At 46.3% G+C, this 25408-nt stretch overlaps 1 protein-coding gene across 2 annotated transcripts in view; it reads left to right on the top strand.

Annotated features, from left to right (window-relative positions):
* Positions 1–497: 497 nt before the first annotated feature.
* Positions 498–25408, top strand: part of LOC137341028 (sodium-coupled monocarboxylate transporter 1-like) — a 78185-nt gene continuing 53274 nt past the window's right edge. For both annotated transcript variants that reach the window (XM_068003871.1, XM_068003872.1), the window contains exons 1-4: positions 498–686; positions 3590–3651; positions 13506–13645; positions 23331–23396. In XM_068003871.1, the coding sequence (XP_067859972.1) occupies positions 541–686; positions 3590–3651; positions 13506–13645; positions 23331–23396 (414 nt within the window). In that variant the 5' untranslated portion in view covers positions 498–540. The remainder of the gene's footprint in view (positions 687–3589; positions 3652–13505; positions 13646–23330; positions 23397–25408) is intronic.

The raw sequence follows: 25408 nt of genomic DNA on the forward strand, positions 1-25408 counted from the left end.
GCAGTCTTCGACTTCCGCCCAATATGTGCGCAAAGTCGATGGACTGGCTGTGCCACCCATTCGATGCCAGTGTTGAGAGGCCTGATCCATTTTCAGTGCAGGCCTTATTTAAATACTGGCGAGCTGTGGGCGCAAAATAGGCGCCCCACTGCCACTCGCTGGTTGTGGGTGGACGGCAAATTGACCAGCTCTTATGCTTAGCCAGCTGGTAGGTCGAGCCTGGAGTCGTGAGGTGGGGGCAGGCTCCGCAACAGTCTGGAGTTTTTTGGGGTTCAATGAGGAGCATTCTTGCTCCTCTGGACCCCACCAGAAAATGTTTTTAAGATATCCATGGCCATTGTTTGACTGGCCTCCAGAGGTTCCTTTAAGGTCCAAACAGTCATATTGTTGTGCCATAACTGTACTTTGTGGTAATCCATTATGCTCACATGCAAGAAATGACCAGTCGGTCATGTGGTTGCTCATAAAATCTTGGACTTTTAACCTGCTTTTACCTCTGATCAGTGCTTTTGAGATTTTACCTCAGCAGATGAAGCAGCCATGTCTGAGAGAAATGTTTTGCAAGCCTGGGATTACGTTGTTTTTGCTGCTATGCTGGTTGTATCTGCTGCAATTGGGTTTTACTTTGCTTTCAGAAGCGGAAGGACAAAGCGAGGAACTACGGATGAGTTCCTAATAGGAAACCGGTAGGTATAAAATTGCCACTTACAGCAAAGTACAGATTGTATCAAAGCCTATAGGATTATGAAAAAACATGACTTTAATATCTCCATTTTTGGATATGAGAAACAATTAATATACAAGTTCATGTAATTGTAAAAATATCCCAAGGTCTAATATCAGATCGGTGCTGAGTCACCAATATCAGTGGGGGTTGCATCATTGTCCTTAGGGTGAAACGAAATAGAGAAGGGAAAAGTTTGGGTGAAAGGTACAACTCATAATTGCTATTCAGTGGCCTTCTGCTGGGAGTGCCTTACAGGGGTCAGGGAGAGGAAAATCAGCCAGGATTCTTGCTTCTGAACACTATCCAGCAACTTTTGCTGAATGTGCTCACACGCACTTCAAGAAAGAACGGGATCAGGCTTGACTGTAGTGTGTCAGTCCTCCACTGTCACATTTCACATATGAATGAAGGCCACACAGCTAAGTTATCAGGGTGTGACCCACACCTGTGAAACCATACTCAAAGAAAGGATCAATGCGTCTAAGAGAGAAAATTAGTAGAGAAAGTTGATGGGGAAGAAAAATTCTGTAAGTTCATTTAACATTCTAAATGTATCCATATCTCCTGTTACCTCCACTTGATGGGTCTTAGACCTCTTTAATTGTCTTCGATTGCAGTCTGTGATTGACTCGCATGAAATACATTTTGAGCACCATGAGAGAGATGAGTTAACAGGGAGGAGCGGCCTGGAAATGGAGTTGGGCCATTCACAGCCCCATTTATGCCACTGCTCAGGTCGGCACTGTTTTAGGTAGGGTCTTGAGATGGGCGGCCAGAGTGCCTGCATGTTTCAGACAGGAGGTAATTTGTATTATACAAATCAATTTCAATTTTGAGGTACAAGTGGGCGCAGTGTGCACTCTGCAAGCCCCTCCCATCGGTAAGAGGCATTGAGTAGCCTAACCACCTGGAATCTGCTCAGAAAACAGCCCAGGAATTTTTTTTTAAATTGGCAGGGTCAAGAGGATATTTTGAGTGAGCTATCAGCGCTCGACGAGTGCACATAGGCAGCTTGCAGCTTGGTGGGGTGGGGGGGTGGGGTGGAGTGCTCCTCCTGGGTCCACAAAAAAGTCCGCTACTAGCCCATGTAAAGCCCCCTCGCCAACTCACTGCCCCCCACCTCCCACTCTGCTGAGCCGGCCAATTTCCTGTGCTCCCACAGCTGGTGAGCAGCGGGGTGCTCGCAGCTAACAGGCTGCATGTAAATGAAATTCGAGCCTCAAAATGGCTTAGGCCTCATAACAATGGTAACAACGGGTGCTGGCAGGTGCACTCGACCCACCACTCGAAGGAAGATTGACCCGGGATGATTTCAGGCATTATGGAACCAAATTATGAAGAAAGGCTCAAGCATGTAAGTTGGAGCAAAGCACATTCCTGTAGCTGCAGAGGAACATAGGAACAGGAATAGGCCATACAGCCCCTTGAGCCTGATCCGCCATTCAATGAGATCATGGCTGATCTGTATCATAACTTCATCCATCTGCCTTGGATCCATATCCCTCAGTATCCTTGGCTAGCAAAAATCTATCGATCTCAGATTTAAAATTATTAATTGAGCTAGCACCTACTGCTTTTTGTGGGAGAGAGTTCCACACTTCTACCACCTTTTGCGTGAAGAAGTGTTCCCTAACTTCTCCCCTGAATGGCCTGGCTCTTAATTTTAACATTATGTCCCCTTCTCCTAGATTCCCCACCAGCGGAAAAAATTTCTCTCTATCTAGCCTATCAATTCCTTTCAAAATCCTAAAAACCTCAATCAAATCACCACTTAACCTTTTATATTCCAGGGAATACAAGCCTGGTTTATGTAATCTCTCCTCATAATTTAATTCTTGGAGCCCTGGTAACATTCTGGTGAATCTGCGCTGTACTCCTTCCAAGGCCAATATATCCTTTCTAAGGTGCGGTGCCCAGAACTGTCCACATGTGGTCTAACCAGTGCTTTGTATAGCTGTAGCAAAACTTCCTCCCTGTCATATTCTAGCCTTCTAGATGTAAAGGCTAACATTCCATTAGCCTTTTTGATTATTTTTTGTACCTGACCACTACATTTTAGTGATCTGAGTACATGGATCCCTAAATCTCTTTGGACCTCCATTGTTCCAGGCTTTTCACCATTTAAAAAAATACTCAAATCTATCCTGTTTTGGTCCAAAATGGATGTCCTCACACTTACCTGCGTGGAAATCCATCTGCCACAGTTTTGTCCACTCACTTAATCTATCAATGTCTCTTTGTAATTTTATGCTCCCATCTACACTACTTACTAGAAAGAATCATAGAATCATAGAAAGGTTACAGCATGGAAGGAGGCCATTCAGCCCATCGAGTCCATGCCGGCTCGAAACAAGAGCAATCCAGCTAGTCCCACCCCCCTGCCCTATTCCCGTAGCCCTGCTAATTTTTTCCTTTCAAGTACTTATCCAGTTTCCTTTTGAAGGCCATGATTAAATCTGCCTCCACTACCCCCTCAGGCAGTACATTCCAGATCCTAACCACTCGCTGTGTAAAAAATTTTTCCTCATATCACCTTTGGTTCTTTTGCCAATCTATGTCCTTTGGTTCTTGACCCTTCCACCAATGGGAACAGTTTCTCTTTATCTCCTCTGTCTAGACCCTTCATGGTTTTGCCCTTCTTTCCCACTTACAAGATTAGGCTTAGTTCAATAGGTGAATAGCCTACCTACACCAATTGACACATTCATACATCAAGTATGGAACCCATAGATGAAGTAGTAGGAGATGCCTGTGCCTGTACAACAGCATCCCGGCAAGAGTTACCACTGTCAGGAGATGAGGTAAGGTGAGGAAGGGAGAGAGTTTAGAGGAAAATGTGACTGCTATTTTTTCTTATTTCAGACAAATTTCTGCATACCCAATTGCTCTTTCATTGGCTTCCAGTTTCTTGTCTGCTATTACCGGTAAGTGAATTTTATTGCACTTTGCAAAAACATGAGGAAAATAATCAATAAAATGTTTAATTAAGAGTTTGACCGTTCCTATGTTCTCCTTGTCAAATATTCTTAAATTGACATGTAACATTACAAACTGAAGTCAGTCTATACATCGGACTCCTTTAATTGTGTAGAAATTGTGAACTGTCAGCCATATACCTATCAGAAGCAGCTTAAATCTAAACATTTTTTTAGTGCAGACAGCAGCATTATTAGAAAAAATTTGTTTGTTCTTGACTGATTAAAAATGCTAGTGTATAAATAATACACTGTGGCCAAACTCTAGCAGATGGATGAACAATTAACAGATTAGCATTTACACAAGTGTCCTTGGAACATGGAGTACAAATTGCTTCCATTCATATTCAATGCGCAGAAACTATAGAACTATACCTAGAAAAACTATACAGATTAGCAGAAGAAACAAGAGAATGAAATTCTTCATATTGACAATGTTATCAAAAAAGTTGATGGAAGTACAATATGGGGGGAAAAAGGAGAATTTTGCCTGTTATTTCTGTATGCCTGAATATAGTCTTTATGGTTGGGTTAATATTATAAAACAGCATATTTGCATCAACCATCCAATTGAATCTGCCAGAATCAGTAGCCTTGCCTTTTTACACATTATGTCCTTGAAATGGTAACCTTGTCGACACTGGCAACTAATACAGAGTAGTATCATTGGCTTATTTGCACAATATTAGAATAATCAATCAAATTGATGTATCTGCTTGATAGTAGTTGTCCATATACCTATCACAAAATCATCTTCATCACTACAAATTATTTTTTGTTTATCACATTTCTTCATTTTAGGTCCCTTCATGCCTTGTATTTTCTTGGGCATGGAGAAGAGCATCAGAATGACAATTACTCAGAATCATAGAATGGTTACAGCACAGAAGGAGGCCGTTCGGCCCTGCATGCCTGTGCCGGCTCTTTCTAAGAGCAATCCAGTTAGTCCCATTCTCCCGCTCTTTCCCCGTAGCCCTGCAAATTTTTTCCCTTCAAGTATTTATCCAATTCCTTTTTCCAAGCCACGATTGGCAGCGCATTCCAGATCATAATCACTCGCTGCGTAAAATGTTTGACCTCATGTCACCTTTGGTTCTTTTGCCAATCACCTTAAATCTGAGTTCTCTGGTTCTTGACCCTTCCGCTAATGGGAACATTTTCTCTTTATTTACTTTATCTAAATCCTTCTTGATTTTGAACGCTTCTATCAAATCTCCTCTTAACTTCTCTGCTGTAAGGAGAACAACCCCAGCTTCTCAAGTCTATCCACGTAACTGAAGTCCATCATCCCTGGAACCAGTCTAATAAATCTTTTCAGAACCTTAAGGCCTTTACATCCTTCCTAAAGTGCGGTGCCCAGAATTGGACACAATACTCCAGTTGTGGCCGAACCAGTGTTTTATAAAGGTTCATCATAACTTCCTTGCTTTTGTACTCTATGGCCCCGATATTACCAGGGAGGTGGGATGGCAGCGGGGGGGGGGGGGGAGGGTGAATGGGCGCATGGGTAACCCGCCCAGTGAAATTGGTCCGTTCCCCACATGATCGCGGGTAAATTGAAGGCACTTACCGTGGCTTCCGAGTTTCCCATCGTCAACCTGCTCAGCGGGCGGACTGCGCACCCGCATCACAGGCTGTCAGCTGGAGGAGCCCTATTTAAAGGGGCAGTCCTCCAATGCCGCTCCTGCAGCAAACAACCAAAAGTACAGCATGGAGCAGACCAGGGGAAAGGCTGCTCCCAGATTTACCGATGCCACACTCCAGGTCCTACTGGATGGGGTGAGGAGGAGGAGGGCGATTTTCTACCCAGCGGACGGAAGGAAGTGGCCTGTCTCTGCCACCAAGAAGGCCTGGCTCAAGGTGGCAGAGGAGGTCATCAGCAGCAGCAACATCTCCCGCACATGGATCCAGTGCAGGAAGCGCTTCAGTGACCTAACTAGGTCAGCCAAAGTGAGTACACTTACTCATTCTCCTACACTCCGTCTTCCACATCACTGTCCCCACTCCACAACTCCTTCTGCACTGACAACACTACTCTATCACATCACTCCTCACACCCACTCAAACCTCGTCCTCAACTTACCTGCACTTACTCACCTCCCCAGTACTCATCCCACCACTACGACTCAACCCAATCCTCATACAATGTCATCGCTCTGTCTCATACTCACCCTCTGATGCATCTCTTTCACGGTCAGCCTCACCCAAACCAATGCATTCAGTGGTTGGCCACGTCATCATCCCTCACTCACGCCTCTCTACTTTCTCCCCTCATAGGAGAAGAGAACACAGAATGTACGGGAGAGGGCGAAGACCGTAGGGGGGGCCGCAACATCAGGTCGTCCTCACGGACGCGGAGCCGGAGGCTCTTGAACTGAGCTGCACCCTCTAGTGCCTGTCCATCGAGGACGCCGAGACTGCCACCCGACAAACAACTGGTGACAGAACTTTAACATTCAGCATTCACAATAGCAAATGATGTTAACATGCTTTGCCATCTTCAGCACCTCAACATCTGCCAGCATGATTAATATTGCCTTCTGATCTCTGACAGGCCCTCCAGCGACTGCCGTGATGGCGGAGGGCGATTCCTCAGAGGACCTGCTGGCCTCTGAGGGGGCACCGTCACATCTGAGCGAGCCATCCACCAGCGCAGATACATACACCTCAATGAGTCCCTGTCCTCAGTTAGTTGGGGTCGCACATGGTGAGTCACCACACATGTGAGCACGAGCAGACACTGATGGCAGGGCAGCCGTGGAGAGTCCGTGTTGGTGGGAGCACTCTTCTCCAGGCTCTGCTCAGCTGGATACAGATGCAGAACCGTGGGGGCCATCCTTTAAAAGGAGAATGATCTAGGGGCAGCAGCACATTTGCGAGGTGCTGGAACAAGTGCCAAGCGCTCTCTCCACAATCGCGCAGAGGATGGAGGAGTCCAACTCCTGCAAGAGTGGAATGGTGGCACAGCACAGGAGGGAATCTCTGAGATACTGTCACAGGGACGTGAGGGCATCTCTGAGATAGTGTCGCGGGTAAGTGCGGGAATGTCTGCGATGGAGGGAAAGCTAGCCTCCATTGAGCTTCAAGCGCGGCTCGCCAATGAGTCCATTGAGGCCCTGACAACGGCCCTTCGGACTCAGGATGAGCAATTTTCTGCCGCCTTAAACAGGCAGGCAGGTACACTAGCACTGGCCTTACAAGGCTTCACACATGTCCTCCAAACTGTCGTCCAGCAGGGTGGTAGGAGTGATGTGGGCCTGGCGCAGGAGAGGGATGGTGGCGAAAGGGGACATGGAAGTGGGGACGACATTCAAAGCACTCCCACGTCTCACCCGTTGCCCCCTTCTCAACCAGTACCTGCAATGCTGCCTCCTCTCCAGGTGGCCGAGTCTGCCCCTGCACCAGGTGCAGGTGGAGCAGTCTCCTCATGGGCACCGAAACCCAGAGGACGTCGGCCCAAAGCATCTAATCGGTCAGGGCATGAACAAGAGCAACCAGCCACTACCTCTGCTGCAGCCACAGGGGAAGCACCACGTAGGAGTACTCATAAGCGTAAGGCAAAGGTTTTGTGAGCACAAAGGGGAAGCACAAGGGTATTTGACGGTTTGTCATGTTTTTTTATTTATATTTGATTTTTGTTGATGGCACATTAAATATTATTATTGTCACCACTACTGCCACGTCTTGGCCATTCTTGACTGACTTGTTTAATAAGTCCCATTCATGTGGTTCACCATGAACACCCACACTTGATGCCACCCATTGGGTCATCCTACAGTGAGTGTATGTGTAGTTGCACGACTATTTTGTGCAGGTGCCTGTGGCACAGCACTGTGTTGTGGAGCTCCAGGTGGCATAGGTGGATGGCGTGCCTGGCGAGGCTGGTGATGTTGCTCGTCCTCGGATGAAGTAATGAATGCAGTTATGGTGCCCCCCATCCTGACGGTGTGAGTTTGGGGGGGTCCGCAAAGTAGGTAAATGTATTTGCACAGCAGAGTTTAGGATATAAATTAATAATTTTGAGTGGAAAAACAAAGGTGTTGCAGCCAAAACTTTGTCTGAAGTGACAGAGTGCCCTGCTGCAATAATGAGGTATTCCCCCCAACTGTCAAATAATCCTTTGCATCTCCCACTGGCTGCTGGCTGAAACACGTCTGCTCCAACAGGGAGTGTTTCCCACAGCACGGGATACACGCTGAGGATCCTTCAAAATTGTACCCCTGCCAAAATCTCTAGTCAATGAGGTCTGTCAAGTACCTCAACTACATAAATAACGATATTAATTATCATCCCGCCATCTTTAATTGCCAGTGGGAGTCCTGTATGCGGGAGCTGCGCACGCACCCGAACGCGTCATTGCGGAACCCGGAAGTGAGCGGGTTGGAGCCGTTTTAGGAGCCCTCCCGCCCCCAACGCACCCACTCGGCCATCCAAAAATCGGCCCCTATGCCTCAATTTATTACGCCCAGGATCCCGTATGCTTTTTTAACCGCTTTCTCAACCTGTCTGCCACCTTCAAAGATTTGTGCAAATATATGCCCAGGTCTCTCTGTTCCTGCACCCCTTTAGAATTGTACTATTTAGTTTATATTGCCTCTCCTAGTTCTTCATGTCAAAATGTATCACCTCACACTTCTCTGCGCTAAATTTTATCTGCCATGTGTCCGCCCATTCCACCAGCCTATGTCCACTTGAAGTCTATTACTATCCTCCTCACTGTTTACTACACTTCCAAGTTTTGTGTCATCTGCAAATTTTGAAATTGTGCCCTGTACACCCAAGTCCAAGTCATTAATATATATCAAAAAAAGCAGTGGTTCTCGTACCGACCCCTGGGGAACACCTGTATACCTTTCTCCAGTCCGAAAAACAATCGTTCACCACTACTCTCTGTTTCCTGTCACTTAGCCAATTTCGTATCCATGCTGCCACTGCCCCTTTTATTCCATGGACTTCAGTTTTACTGACAAACCTATTATGTGGCACTTTATCAAATGCCTTTTGAAAGTCCATATACACAACATCAACTGCATTGCCCTCATCAATCCTCTCTATTACCTCTTCAAAAAATCTCAATCAAGTTAGTTAAACACGATTTGCCTTTAACAAATCCATGCTGCCTTTCCTTCATTAATCCACATTTGTCCAAGTGACTATTAATTTTGTCCCGATTATTGTTTCTAAAAGCTTCCCCACCATCGAGGTTAAACAGACTGGCCTGTAGTTGCCGGGTTTATCCTTACACCCTTTTTTGAACAAGTGTGTAGCATTTGCAATTCTCCAGTCCCCTGGCACAACCCCCATATCTAAGGAGGATTGGAAGATTATGGCCAGCACCTCTATAATGTCCACCCTTACTTCCCTCAGCAACCGAGGATGCATCTCATCTGGAGCAGGTGGCTTATCTACTTTAAGTACAGCTAGCCTTTCTAGTACCTCCTCTTTATCAATTTTTAGCCCATCCAGTATTTCAACTACCTCCTCTTTTACTGTGACATTGGCAGCATCTTCTTCCTTTGTAAAGACAGATGCAAAATACTCATTTAGTACCTCAGCCATGCCCTCTGCCTCAGAGGACTCCTCAGTATAATATCACCCAGAATGCTATCGAGGTATACATTCATCGGGTCATTGCAACACTTTTTAGAAAAACTGGGAAATTCTTCCAGATTGGCATGACAGCAAGACTATCCAGTTTTATCACGTTACTAGGTTCCAAAAGCGCAATAGATGGCATGGACACAGCATTGTGAGCTCCTACAGATAACCCCCTAAACTTTCTTAATAGAAAAGGGTACCACTCATGAATGTCCATATTGTGTGTGATAAGATGCAAAGAATCCTTCACATGAATGCCAGATTTACTGGAAGTTGTATAATGCAAAGCGCATCAGAACTCAACTTATCATTTAGTATTCCCATCTGTTGAACAGTCTCCTTGTTAGCACTGCCAGTACTCATCCTCCATTTTTACATAAATTATAAATCAATCAATCCAGTAGCTACCCGAGAACATCACATCACATCAGACCTCTTTGGTGCTATATGACCATGCAAGTCTACATAGCATTAATGAATAACTGTGCACAACTGTGCCCGTGTTCTAATCTCCATGAACAACTGAGCATGAACTAAATGCACATTCTAGATGAACTTAAGCCATCCTACGTTTTCCTCACACTGTACTTCCGCTGGATGTCTAAACTTGCTTTCTCTCTAGTGCTTCCCTGGGTGCAGCTTGAAGGCCAGTATTATAAGAAGTGGTTGTCTGCTTCTCTCAGAGTATCTTAGTCTTGGGAGGGAGACCTGCTGGCTACATATCTGCAGCTTGTGCCTGGGCAGCCAGGTGTCGCTTCCCACATGATACTTGCATAATGCTCTAAGGGTAGTGGCTGGATGCCTGGCTTGTGCTGCTCTCCTGAGAAGCCTCATGCCACTGCCATCTTCAGCCTACCGGGTCCTTGATCTGCATGTCCACTAATCAGTGGGCTGGCTAGACTGATGGCAGCTGCCCGATTCCTAAGCAGTCTTCTCCACTCTTCACCGGCAGACTGTCACACCATGCCAGTTCTATGACAATGAGGTCTGAGGCCCAATATCGGGGCACCTCAGACCTCACCATTCTGGCGCAGGGCAACCCTCCCCCCACCAACGCTCAAAAATTGGTGCTCCCAAATATCTAGGCCAATGTGTTTAGTGCCAGTGGTGTCTCGAACTTTTTCCTGCGTTGGTCTGTAATTCTGGGGGTGAGAGGGGTAGCCTCAGTGCCACTGCCACCTCCCTCCACATGGCACGAGACACTTTTTTGATGTTTCCTCCCATAAGCAGCCAGCAGTCTTTCTCTCCTTTTCTACATCTGACCTAGGAGTTTCCATGAGTCGGCCTCATTAAAATGTTGTACACTTCTTATCGACCTCCTTGCGTTGCCCTGCTCCCTTCTTTGGATATCTGCCAGTTCTCTTAAAATGCCACAAATGCTCACGAGCCATCTATTATAGCTTCCTGACAGTCTACTCAGTCTTTCAAACTACTGAATACTTACTTACCTGCGGCTTCCCCAGCAATCTTCAGCCAGTCTAGGTTTTTTAAAGACTGCAATTGCCAATTCTAACTCCTCAGTGCAGTACTTCCATGCTACTTGGAGTTTCGCACAGCCAACACCAATAGATATTTAATAAAAACAGAAGATGCTGGAAACACTCAGCAAGTCTGGCAACATCTGTGGAGAGAGAATGGTACAGGTAACGTTTCAGGTCGATGACGTTTCATCAGACCCCTGGTAAAAAACACAAAAGGGAGACAAATATCAATGAAGGTGTACAGGGTGAAAGACACAAACGAAAATTGCGTCAAAGAGATGAGCAGAACCTCTTCAGGGTGAGCATTCCTGGAAGAGAAGTGTAAGTGAATTAAACCATAAAGCAAAAAAAAATACTGCACATGCTGGAAATCTGAAATAAAAACAGAAAATGCATTCTGACGAAAGGTCAGTGACCTGAAACATTAGCTCAACCTTCCTTGCTCCACAGATGCTGCCCAACCTGCTGAGTGTTTCCAGCATTTTTTGTTTTTATATCAGATTTCCAGCATCTGCTGTATTTTGCTTTTTGTTCCAATGGATATTGTAATGAGCCTTTCCCTCAATTTACAGTGGGGTCAGCCCTGGAGTCAGTCGGCAGGCAGAGGACCCAGCTCCACAGCGTAACATCGGGACAAATTGCCTTGTGGAATTTTGGACCCATGGAATATTGCCACATAGGAGGCTATTTGGCCCATCCTACCAATGCCAGCTCTCTAAGAGCTGTCTACTTAATCCCATTTTCCTACACTTTTAAATTTCATTTCCAAATATTCATCTACTATCCTTTTAAAAATTATTGTGGATTCTGCTTCCACCTTTGTTAGATCTTACTTACCTGTTATCTATGATATCTAACTAACCAATTAATTGCCCAGTTTACAATTCCTTGCTTTGACTTTATCTCTAATTATCTTATCGAATGCTTTCTGAAATTCACAATGGGGCAGAAATCCGTTCGCAAAGTAATGGAGAGTGTTGTTAGTGGCGAAATGGAGGAGCAAGTTCCGGTGTTTACACATGTGCAGTGAAACACGGAAATCTGGAACTTGCTCCTAGTGGGTCGCTGGGGATAAAACAGCTTCAAATTAAAGGGACATCACACACTGCAATCAGAGAAATCATTGAAAAAGTGCATACTTGCTTATCTGCCTAGCTGGAAAGTAACTAATTACGCTACTAAACAGATACGTTTAAAAATATTGGTCTAAACTAAGTTTTAACAGCACGGTAAGTCTTAATGACTGCCAAACACCTAAAAATTAACTTTTAAAAATGCGGTGTCTCATTACTCCTTATTTTAATAGTTTTTGGTCATTAAAAAAAATTTAAAATTTAAAAAATTACATTTTTTTACTTTTCCTTTCTGTCCCTTTTATTTAATTCAATTATTTCCTGTTGTTCTTTTTTTCACTGTCTGTAACTGTTTTACATTAATTTAAAACATTGTACCTTACGCTTCCTAAGAAAGGATATACTTGCCATAGAGGGAGTGCAGCGAAGGTTCACCAGACTGATTCCTGGGATGGCAGGACTATCATATGAGGAGAGATTGGGTCGACTCGGCCTGTATTCACTTGAGTTTAGAAGAATGAGAGGGGATCTCATTGAAACATATAAAATTCTGACAGGGCTAGACAGACTGGATGCAGGGAGGATGTTTCCCCTCGCTGGGGGGGCCTAGAACGAGGGGTCACAGTCTCAGGATACGAGGTAAGACATTTAGGACTGAGATGAGGAGAAATTTCTTCACTCAGAGGGTGGTGAACATGTGGAATTCTCTACCACAGAAAGCTGTGGAGGCCACATCACTGAACATATTTAAGAAGGAGCTAGATAGATTTCTAGACACAAAAGGCATCAAGGGGTATGGGGAGAGAGCGGGAATATGGTATTGAGATAGAGGATCAGCCATGATCATATTGAATGGCGGAGCAGGCTCGAAGGGCCGAATGGCCTAATCCTGCTCCTATTTTCTATGTTTCTGATGACCAGATTGATCTAAACTGAAGCTCGATGTCTGAAGATGGAGTATGTAAGTAGAGCTGAATGGCTGAACAAGATATATAATGTTGTTTTAAATTTTAATTAAAATAATCCCTATTTCATTAAATAATGGATTACAATTAACCTTAAAATAAATTCAATTAATTTTACACTATTTACTACCCTTGTACACTATGACATACTTGTTCCATGCGTCAGACTTGCAATAGTCTGGGTTGCTCACACAACATTGCAAGCACAGTCAATGATGCAATAATTCAGTAAAACAAACTCTTGGCCCCAACATATTAGTTGTAACAAGGTTAAGGTGTACTAATCTGTGAACAGTTACATTTTGGAAAGATCTCTCCAACTCCCTAAACTGTTACTCCTCTGCACCTTCACCTCCTCCTTTTAAGACCCTCCTTAAAACTCACCTCTTTGACCCCCCCAATCTTTCTTTCTTTGATGGCTATCCATTTTTTCCTCACATCTCTGTGAAGCACCTTGGGATGTTTTTCTACGTTCAAGGTGCTTTTTAAAAGTGCTGTTGTTGCTTGCTTGTATTTAGATATTTGTGTGTGCCTGTGTGATCATGCTGATATATAATTACAAGTGTACATTATCATACTCTAATTTTTTTGTAAATTTGATAAAAGCTTCTTTAGATGTATACTATTACCCATAGAAGCTCTTTTCTATTAGATTATTCATTAGCCATTTCTAATTGTTGTTACAGTGATTGGAGGTCCTGTAGAGGTGTACCTGTATGGAATAATGGTTGTGATGTACACCATCGCCTGCTTATTTACAATGATATTCACTTGTCTGATCTACATCCCTCTCTTCTACAGATTAAATATAATTAGCACATACGAGGTAAGTCATTTTTCATTTCCCCTCCTCCTATTCTTCTGTTGCCATTAATTTTCTTTCTTTAGCAATCATTTCTCAGTCCTGTTTTTGCCACAGTGGGATTCGTACAGCAGTGTTGATCTGTATTTATTTAGATCAGTCTTTGCCATCAGCATAATTTACATTCAGTGAAATTGTTGATTTATTTCTTAGGTCAATATATTTTTACTGGAATAAAAAACTAATGTAAATAGCACCAATTAATTTTCCTAGTGATGTTTCTTCCCTTTATGTTTTTATAACTTTTTACCATCTTTCGATCTTCATGCCTTTTTGTATAGTGGGTGGCATAACAATAAAGTATAACTGGAGACAATTGTAACAAGAACAGATATCTCAGAAATTTGACCCAGTGACTGCTTGGAGCATTGCAGGACTTGGAGAAATTGTTCTAGGGTACCAATCAGCATGTCAGAAATTATGCATACCCCAATGCATACACGTTAGTTGACTTTGCATTTGAACTTCAAGAGGAAGAAATCTAAGCAACAATGATAACATTGCTGTCCGTTGATCAGAATAACTTTATTAGCTGGAGAGCTGGATTGTACTGAGTCCAGGATCAAGAAATAGATTTTCTCTGCAGCCTACCAAACAGAATTATAATTTTCCATTACTGGATTTATGTAGGATTTGTGGAACCCTTAAATTGCTCACATTGACAAAAATAGCTGAGCTTCTTTGAAGATTTTTACTGGAAAAGATGAGAAACTAAGTGGACCTTAGTGGACAATGGAACCTTGTTTGATGGACCCATATGTTGGTGTTGCAATAGGATGACAAACGTCCATTTTTGATGACATGATTTGCAGGTTTTTAAAATGCAAATTTGATGTTAGCTAATCACTACTTCTTGATTTATTTAATCTTTTCTCCTACTCTTAACAACTTTGGCAGTGTCCTACGTGAGTACCTTAACGTTTCTAGATTTATCAATAAAAATAATTGAAGCTAGGAGCACCATGGCCTATAAGAAGCCTGTATCTCGAGGACAGTTGCTCTAAATTTGTAGTGGCCATTGAGAGAGTTAATGCATTTGAGGACCTAAAGATTCAGATGTCATACATCACTAAATTTGCTCTGAAGGAGCATTGATCTTTTTGTGAAGAGACATAAGGGTAGATTTTGACCTGTGCCCGTTTTCGAGGATAAGGCGGCCTGTTGCGTTGTCATGTTCTAGGATGGACACTGGTTTGAATAAATGCTCCTTTATTTGAAAGTGGGAAAGAAGAGGAGGTAAGGTAAGGTAGAATACGTTACAGAGAAGACTTAAGCGATGAGATGTGCTCTGATGCCTTTGCAATAGTCACCAAGGAGTCCTCTGAGTACAGGTCATCATGATGCTCTCCTCCATATAGTTCTGCTTTATATGAAGCTAGGGTTGCCTTGCCAGCAATATCAAAGACATACAATCTGGAGTATACTGCAGAGGTCCTCCCAACCAGTCCTCTGCTGCTGTTTGGGCCACTCTTAATGAGGTCATTATCTAAGTGAGCAGGCGGTAAGCTTTGTCACTAACAAGTCACCAGGTGACATGATTTTCTTCCCTGAAGAGGTCAGGGAGGGCCATATTTTGAAGGATGAATGCATCATGACAATTTCCAGGAGTGGAAATCATTCATATTGAGGTAGTTGAGGGGGTTTCTGTAGAAGCTTGCAAAGCAACATGGGTGCCATTAATTGAATCCTGTATCTTAGGGAAGCCAGCAACCCCGTAAAAGTGGATGTCAATATCTCGCTACTGTCCAGCTATGACGCCAAAGGTAATGAATTTCCCAGCTCTCCTGTAAAGTGCGCCAGTCACCTGATGAATGCATCCCATTCTGCAAACTGGCTGATATTATAGAGATCTCTTCTTGCTGCCTGAAATGAACCGTTGCCACAAAGGTTGAGTGATAGAAAGAGCAGTGTGGTAGATGACAGTGGCCACAGGTCCTTATTCAGTAGGTGACCGATATGCCCTATTGTCTCTTTAGTGAAGCACACAATTCTTATACATTTCTCCTCACTAATGCCCTCATATGTGTTGTGTTGCCTGTTTATTCAATGGGAGTGGGGGTAATGTCTGATGGGTTGCATCCTCCTTAAATGCTGCCTGACTTTTCTTTGCTCCATCTTGTACTGCATCTCCTCATCTTCCATGATAATGGAATACAAAGGTATGCCCATAGGGAATGCCATACGTGCTCCTGAGAAGCCCTCACTGTGTGTAGTGTGCGGGGGGGTGGGTGTGTGTGGTTAAATCTCCCAGTGGTGTCACAGAAGCAGTGAAAAGCAAGTCCAGGTCTATGTAGGCAGAATGGTAGAATTGAGCTGCCTGGGTTTTTCAATATTTTAATGGACGAGGCACTCTAGTCACTGTGATTTCCATAGGGAACTGGGGCACTCATGTTGCAGTGTGTGCAATTGCACTGATACAAATCTCTGCTCTCCAAAGACCAAGGATTGAATTAAGAATCTCTCATCTAGTCACAACATTGCTGACAACTGCATAGTTTATGTATGAACATTTTTTGGGGTTAGTTGAAAATGGATCCCATTTAGAATTAGAATTTGTAGGGTTAACTTGTTAGCCAATTCTGACTGGCTCCCAAAGACTTCACCCTCATCAAACACCAGGTGCTCAATTTTCCCGGGAAATTGCAGGTGCGTTGGGGGCTGCGGGGCTCCGAAAATTGGGGACATTCCAATCGAGTTCGTAACCAGGCTCCAACCCGCAGACTTCCGGGTTCCCCACTGATGTGTCGGGGTGCGTGCACGCCTCCCGAATGCGGAAGTCCCACCGGCAATTAAAGCCGGCGGGGTGATACTTATGTTGAGATAGTTTAAGTAGTTGAACTATCTAATTTTCTCCACTTTGAGGCAGGGGTGCGAGTTTGAAGCATCCTCAGCGTGTTTCCTGTGCTGTGAGAAACACTCCATGTTGCAACCAGCAGCCAGTGAGACATTCAAATGCTTATTTGACAGATGGGGAGAAAAGGTCACTTATTGCAGCAGGGCACTCAGTTCTTTCAGACAAAGTTTTGGCTGCAAGATTTTTGTGTTTTCACTGATAATTCTTACTTTCCACTCAAAATTCTTCTGTTCAAACATATTTAACTACTTTGCGGACCCCCTCAAACTCACACCGTCAGGATTGGGGGGCGCTATGGCTGCATTCACCACTGCATTTGAGGACGAGCAACATCACCAGCCTCTCCAGGCATGGAGTCCACCTCCATCACTTGGCGCTCCACAGCAGTTTCAATCAACAGGTGGGAATCAGAAAGCTTTCCGATCAAATCTGGAGTCAGGCAGGGCTGTCCTCTCTCCTCCGTCTTGTTCGTGTGTTGCATCGAACCCTTTGCCGAGTCCATCAGGAGGGATGCGGGCATAAGAGGGGTGACGATCCCAGGCAGCGGAGGCACTCAGGTCAAGGCCTCCCTGTACATGGATGACGTCGCCGTCTTTTGCTCGGATCAGCTGTCGGTCCGCAGATTGATGAGCATCTGCGACCGTTTCGAACTGGCCTCGGGGGCCAGGGTAAATCGTAGCAAGAGCGAGGCCATGTTCTTTGGGAACTGGACCGACCGATCCTTTGTCCCCTTCACCGTCAGGTCGGATTACCTGAAGGTGCTTGGGATCTGGTTCGGGGGGTCCGGGGCGTGCACCAAAAACTGGGAGGAGCGTATCTCCAAGGTTAAGCAGAAACTGGGACTGTGGCATCAACGATCCCTCTCGATCGTGGGCAAGAACCTGGTCATCAGGTGCGAGGTGCTCTCGGTGTTGCTGTACGTGGCGCAGGTCTGGCCCATACCTCGCTCCTGCGCCGCGACAGTCACCCGAGCCATCTTCCACTTTGTCTGGAGATCAAAAATGGACCGTGTCCGCAGGGTCACGATGTACAAATCTCCAGAGAAAGGGGGGAAAGGCGTGCCCAACGAGGCCCTCATCCTGATGGCCACCTTTGTGTGCGGCTGCATCAAGCTGTGCATAGACCCTCAGTACGCAAACACAAAGTGTCACTACGTGCTGAGGTTCTACCTGTCCCCGGTGTTGAGAAGGATGGGCCTGGCCACGCTGCCACGGAACGCTCCGTCCAGTTGGACCGTTCCGCCCCACCTGTCCTTCGTGGAAAGGTTTGTGCAGGAAAACACCTTTGACCACAAGGCGATCAGCAAGTGGTCCGCACGTAACGTCCTCGAGACCCTGCGGGAAAAGGAGATGGTGGATCCTGTCGGTTGGTTCCCCGAGCAGACTGTCAATGTCATTTGGCAGAACGCCTCATCGCCAGAGCTCTCAAACAAGCACCAAGACCTAGCTTGGCTGGTGGTGAGAAGGGCCCTTCCCGTCAGATCCTTCATGCACTCCCGGACTCTCAGCGCCACCGCGCGCTGTCCCAGAGGAGGCTGCGGTGGAGACGAGACCGTCACCCATCTCCTTATGGAATGTGCCTTTGCAAAGAAGGTCTGGAGAGAGATGCAGTGGTATCTGTCCAGGTTCGTCCCGAGCAGTTCCGTAACACAGGTTTCTGTGCTCTACGGGCTGTTCCCGGGGACGCACACTGAGACGGACATCGGCTGCTGCTGGAAGACAATCAACTCGGTGAAAGACGCCCTCTGGTCTGCCCGAAACTTGCTGGTCTTCCAGCACAAGGAGCTGTCCTCGACCGAGTGTTGCAGACTGGCACATTCCAAGGTCCAGGACTACGTGCTGAGGGACGCACTGAGGATGGGTGCGGCCGCTGCAAAGGCTCTGTGGGGAAAGGCAACCGTTTAGAGCCTTCCCGCCATTGTAAACCGAGGGGCTGCAATCAGGGAAAAACCCCCTCGGTCAGAAAGTAAAATTCAAATTGCTGTAATGTACCTGTAATGAATCTGAAATGAATCTGTAAGCAATAATCTGTGTTGAGTCTGATGCAATGAGACACCATAGAGTGTCATGAACTGTAATTATGTCCAATGTGTTCATTGTACTGTACTTGACGTAACCTGCAAATTGTATAATCTGTATTGTGTACGTTTGGAAAGTGATATGACAACTGTATTGTATGTACTGCTGCAAATTTTATGAATAAAGTATATTTTTTGAAAAAAAAACTTGGCGCTCCACAACACAGTGCTGCGCCACAGGCACCTGCACAAGAGCACAGCGGGTAACAATAGAGAGAGTAACGTCGCAGGAGGTGCTACGCTTGCCACAGGGTCTACAGACTGAGGCTCAGATTCCTCGACCTATCTGAGGAGCAGTGCATACGGAGGCTCAGAGTCAGTCGCCAGGTAGTTGCAGCCACCTGCAGCCTCCTTCATGCCGAGCTGCTCCCGGCTGGGTCGAGCAGCATCTCCTTACCTGTCGCTGTCAAAGTCACCACTGCCCTCAACTTCTTCGCCTCTGGATCATTCCAGGGTGCCACCGGGGACATCGCCGGGGTCTCTCAGTTGTCTGCACGCAAGTGCATAAGGCAGGTCACCGACGGCTTGTTTCGCAGGGCCTCGCAGTACTTCCCCATGGACGACCTCAGCCAGATGGAGAGGGCAGTGGGATTCTACTCTGTGGCTGGCTTTCTAAGGATTGCACCCATATAGCAATCAGAGCACCTCCACATGAGCCAGGATTGTTCATCAACAGGAAGGGGTATCATTCCATCAACACTCGGCTCGTTTGTGACCACCGCAAAAGATTCCTTCACGTGTGCGCCAGATTCCCTGGCAGCTGCCACGATTCCTTCATCCTCAGGGAATCCAACATCCCGCCCCTCTTCCACGCACCGAACACCCTTAAGGGCTGGCTCCTCAGGGACAAGGGATACCCCCTGCACACGTGGCTCATGACACCCCTGAGGAACCCCATCACCAAGCAACAGCGTCGATATAACAACAGCCACATTGCCACCAGGTCTACAATTGAGCATGCTATAGGGCTGCTCAAGATGTGATTTAGATGCCTTGATTGTTCTGGGGGAGTGCTTCAGTACGCATCAGACAGAGTGGGATGCATTGTAGTAGTGTGTTGTGCCCTGCAAAACATGGCACAACAGAGAGGGGTGCCGCTTGAAAAGGCCCCATCCACATCTGCCATCCACATTGAGGCGGAGGAGGAGGAGGAGGAGGAACCCATGGGCAGAGCAGCAGCTCACCTGGCTGCTCGTGAGGCCAGGAAGTCACTGATATGTGAACGGTTCTCCTAACATCAGAAAGTGTGAAGAGACCAGTCCTCGCACCACTTAGAAAGAGCAGCGCCTACACCAGCAACCCCCCTCCCCCATCCCTCCCTACACAAAACAGTCCTGCAACTGTACATACACCCATGTAAAGGGACCCAATGGGTGGCATCAAGTGCCACTGTTCATGGTGAACCTCATGAAAGGGCCCTATCACAAAAGCCAATCAAGACTGGCCAAGACGTGACAGTAGTGGTGACAATCATAATATTTAATGTGAATTGAACAAGAAGCTAATATAAATGAAAAACATGACCAACCATCAAACATCCTTGTGCATCCCCTTCTTGCTTACAAAACCTTTGCCTTTCTCTTCCGACTACTTCTACGTGGTGCATCCCTTGTGGCTGCAGAAGAGGTTGTGGCAGGTTGCTTTTGTTCATGCCCTGACTGCTTAGATGCTTTGGGCCTCCGCTCTCTGGGTTTTGGAGCCCGTGAGGGTCCCTCCAAAGACTGCTCCACCTGCACTTGGGCAGGGGCAGACTTGATCACCTGGATAGGAGGCAGCATTGCGGGTACTGGTTGAGAGGGGAGCAACAGGTGAGATGTGGGAGCGCTTTGAGTGGCGTCCCCACTTCCATGTCCCCTTTCGCCATCATTCCTCCTCTGGGCCAGGCCCACATCACTCCTACCACTCTGCTGGACAACAGTTTAGAGGACATGTGCGAAGCCTTGTAAGGCCAGTGCTAGTGCGTCTGCCTGCCTGTTTATGGTGGCAGAATGTTGTTCACTTTGAGTCCGAACGGCCGTTGTCAGGGCCTGACTGGACTCATTTGTGTGCCGTGCTTGAAACTCAATGGAGGCTAGCCTTCTCTCCATGGCGGATGTTCCCGCACTTACCCGTGACAGTATCTCAGAGAGTTGCTCAAGTCCCTATGACACTATCTCAGAGATTCCCTCAAGTCCCTGTGACACTATCTCAGAGAGTTGCTCACATCCCTGTGACACTATCTCAGAGATTCCCTCCCATACCTGTGCCACCATTCCACTCATGCGGGAGTTGGACTCCTCCATCCTCTGAGCTATTGCGGAGAATGCACGTGGCACCAGTTCCAGCACCTCACAAATATGCTGCTATCTGTCAATCATTCTCCTTTTAAAGGATGGCCCCCAGGGTTCAGCATCTGCGTCCGGGTCCTCTGAGGAATCGCCCCCTGCCGTCACAGTGATCGCTCAAGGCCCTGTAAGAGAACAGAAGGCAATATTAAGCATCATCACGGATGTGTCATGTTGCGATGAGCATAGTGAGGTGCTGAAGATGGCAAGGAACGTTAACATCAATTCATATTGTGTGTGATGAATGTTAAAGTTATGTCACCAGACGTTTGTTGGGTGCCAGTCTCGGCGTCCCCAACAGACAGGCGCTCAAGGATTCGGCTGAGCTCCAGCGCCTCCTGCTCCGCCCCTGTGAGGACAACAATTAGTTGCAGCCCCCCCTCCGGTCCTCGCCTTCTTCCGTGCATTCTGAGCTCTCTTCTCCTATAAGGGGAGAAAGTACAGAAGTGTGAGTGAGTGATGGTGATGTGGCCAACCGATGAATGCATTGGTTTTGGTGCGGCTGACTGTGAAAGAGAAGCATCGGAGGGTGAGTATGAGGCAGAGTCATGACATTGTATGAGGATTGGGTTGAGTGGTAGTGGTGGGATGACTAATGGGGAGGTGAGGAAGTGCTGAGGAAGTGCAGGTAAGTTGAGGATGAGTGTTAAGTGGGTGTGAGGAGTGATGTGATAGAGTAGTGTTGGCAGTGCAGAATGAGTTGGGGGGTGGGGGCGGTGATGTGGAAGATGGAATGTAGGAGAATCAGTAAGTGTACTCACTTTGACTGACCTAGTTAGGTTATTGAAGCGCTTCCTGCACTGGATCCAGGTGTGGGATATGTTGCTGCTGCTGGCGACCTCCTCTACCACCTCGAGCCAGGCCTTTTCGGTGGTAGAGGCAGGCCACTTCCTCTCGTCCGCCGGGTAAAACACATCTTTCCTCCTCCTCACCCCATCCAGGAGTGAGACATCGTTGAATCTTGGAGCAGCCTTGCCCCTTCACCGTGGTGTGTGGATGTTTGCTCCAGGAAAAGCCATTGGAGGACTGCCCCTTTTAATAGAGCTCCTTCAGCTGACAGCCTGTGATGCTGATGCGCAATCTGCCCGCTGTGCAGCTTTCGGATGGCAAACCCGGAAGCCATGTTAAGTGGCACCAATTGACTCGCGATTGCGTGCAAAACGGACATTTTTTATTGGGCGGGTTACCCATGCTCCCAATCACCCCCCCCGCTGCCATCCCGCCTCCACTCTAATATCAGGGCCCAGAAAACAGACACAAACAGAGCAGAACAGGAAAAACAATGCAGAGGAAACCTGCAATTTGAACCCACCATCCTAAATGATTGTCCAAGACACCAAGAATACGTTGCAAGTACAACACTGGGGAAATGGATGGTTCCCACAAATTGGGTAGCAGGAGAAATATCTCGTGTGTGTTTCTGAAGGACACAAGACTGCTATTCAGATAACCAGGACTGAAATGCTCCTGGTAGTGTGAAACCTTCAGCCGTCTCATCTAATGCAATTATTTGAAGCTTCATCTGCTTTTTTTTGCAGCATGATCTACCTGATGAAACAGAGAAACAGTCTAATATCTGATTTTTTTGTATGTTTGCTTTCAATACCACCTCAAGTCATCTCAATTGGAGATTACAGGCTTGGAGGGCAGGGAATACTGAACTTGGATGTGTTGTCTTGTAATGTTTGTTCATTTTAATTTGCAATTTTCTACCCATCTGTAAACCAAGCATTCAGTAACTCTTCCTGGCTACTTTATCATGACATTTTGTTGTTTAATAATTACAAAAGACCTTCAGTGGATAGTACAAAGTTCTATCAAACTGCCTTCAATTTATATTATATATCGCATGACTCTATGTTTTAGATTCATGTGACAAAGTGCTGAGATTGGAAATGTGGCCAGGAACCAAGTTTCTGAACAGGCTGGCCAAAAGTACAGTTATTTTGTAATTGCTTTCGGGTTGAACTATAAACCGAGGGGACTCGATAGGGTAGATGCTGAGAGAATGTTACCCCTCATGGGGGCATCGAAAACTAGGGGGCATAGTCTCAGAATAAGGGGTCGCCCGTTTAAGACGGAAATGAGGAGGAATTTCTTCTCCCAGAGGGTTGTGAATCTTTGGAATTCTTTACCCCAAAAAGCTGTGGAGGCTGAGTCATTGAATACATTCAAGGCTGAGTTAGACAAATTTTTGATCAGCAAGGGAGTCAAAGGATATGGGGAAAAGGCGGGAAAGTGGAGTTGAGGTAAAAATCAGATCAGCCATGATCTCATTAAATGGCGGAGCAGGCTCGAGGGGCCGAATGGCCTACTCTTGCTCCTATCTCTTATGGTCTTATGGTCTATGAGTAAAATTTAAAATGTTGCAAATTTCTCATTTTGTTCCTACAGTATATTAATCGAAGATTTGGTCCAGCAGTGAAGTATCAAGTTGTTTTTAGCTTCTTGTTATACATGGTAAGTTCAAAAATAGATTTTTAAAATACCTTCGATGTTACCTGTGCTTCTGGCATAAAAATGCATCATTCATCAAGTACACTCAATCAAACACGATGGGCTCAATTTTAAAATCAAATTGCAGTTGCGTTGGGGGTGGAGAGGCTGTGAAAATGGTGAAAATCCCGAGTGGGTTCGGAAGCCGGCTCCAGCCCGCCGACTTCTGAGTTCCCCACAGACGCGCCTGTGTGCGCACGCACTTCATAATTCCGGACGTCCCGCCAGCAATTAAACCGGCGGGATGATAGATAAAGAACCAAATGTACCTCATTGAGGTACTTAAGGTACTTTATTTCTGACGTAGTAGATAGTTGAAATGATTTTAAACTTACCTGGGTAGCTTTCCCATGGCTTCGGATTCACGCGTGAAAGCAGGCGTGAAGGGCCAGATCAGGCAAAAATAAACAAAATAAATTTAAATAAAAAACCATTGCACAAAGTTAAAAATCAAAATAAACCACCTTTCCACCCTGCTCCGATGTCCGATGTCTCTTTCTCAGATGTCCCCCTCTCCCTCCGATGTCTCCCTCTCCTCCGATGTCTCCCTCTCCCTCCGATGTCTGCCTCTCCGATCTCCCTCTCCCCCCCGATGTTCCTCTCCGATCTCCCCCTCTCCCCCCAATCTTCCCCTCTCTCCCCGATCTTCCCCTCTCCTCCCCGATCTTCCCCTCCCCCCCCGATCTTCCCCTCTCCCCTCCGCTCCCCGCTGATCTTCCACTCTCTACCCCCCACCCCCAATCTTCAGCATCCTCCACTGTCTGTTCCAGCCGGATGACGTCTCGCTCTCTTTCTCTGCATCCCCCCCGGCGTTGCAGCTCCAGTCGGCAGTCAGCCTGTCAATTGGGCTGATTGCCGGGCGCGAAACCCGGAAAGAACTTTAATGACCATCAATTACATCGTGATTGCGTCGGAAAAGCTATGTATTTTTTATTCAGGTTTGCCACACGCACCTTCACCCCCCCGCCCCCCCTGCTGCCAACCCACCACCATTTCAAAAGTGTTTGGGTTGACAAGAAAATCAGTGCGCTTCCAGTGCATCTATTTCTCAGTACTTCCAATACCTAGCCTAGTCCCCCAGCTGTCACACTAGGACCACATCCTAGCCTCCCGGGGCACCCAAGTCCAGTGCTCCAACTCCAGCACCTGACTCCCTACAGGCCCCAGTAACTCCTTCCAATCCTTCCAAATCTCCCAAGCCCCCCGAGCCTTATCATTCAGGCACAGAAAATGTACCCTGAGTCCTCCCAGTCACTAGATATCCCCTCCCAAGTGGTCCATGATACTACCCCCTCCCTCCCAGTGCGTCCAGCCCTCGCATTTAGAAGTTAAGAGCAGCATGTCATGGAAACACTATCACATCCAAGTTCCCCTCCAAGTCACATATGTACACTGATGATACCCACCTCTTCCTCTCCATCATCTCTCTTGATCCCTCCACTGCCTCTATGCTATCAGACTGCTGACTCCTGACTTATTGCTGTTCCTTGATCTTTGCTGGGTCAAAAATCTAACATCACTGTGGGAACGCCATCACCAAGTGAGCATTGGAATAGTCGAGTCTAAAGATGACGAAGGTATGGCTGTGGGTTTCAGTGACAGATGAGCTGAGGTAAAAGTGAAGGAAGGTGATGTTATGGAGATGTCTTTTTGATGGAAAGAATATAGGGTTATAATGGGACATTGTTGTGAACAATCTGGTTCAGCCTAAGACAATGGCTGGGGAGGGGGATGGTGTCAGTGGTAAGAGTATGGATTTTATGGCAGGGGCTGAAGATGGTGGCTTCTTTTCTTCTAATGTTTAGCTGGAGGAATGATGTGGAGATGCCGGTGATGGACTGGGGTGGACAAATGTAAGGAATCTTACAACACCAGGTTATAGTCCAACAGTTTTATTTGAAAATCACAAGCTTTCGGAGGCTTTCTCCTTTGTCAGGTGAGTGTGGGATTCCATGGAAGTTACCGCATATATAGTC

The sequence above is a fragment of the Heptranchias perlo genome, chromosome 23 (assembly GCF_035084215.1).
Source record: "Heptranchias perlo isolate sHepPer1 chromosome 23, sHepPer1.hap1, whole genome shotgun sequence".
Taxonomy (NCBI): Eukaryota; Metazoa; Chordata; class Chondrichthyes; order Hexanchiformes; family Hexanchidae; genus Heptranchias; species Heptranchias perlo.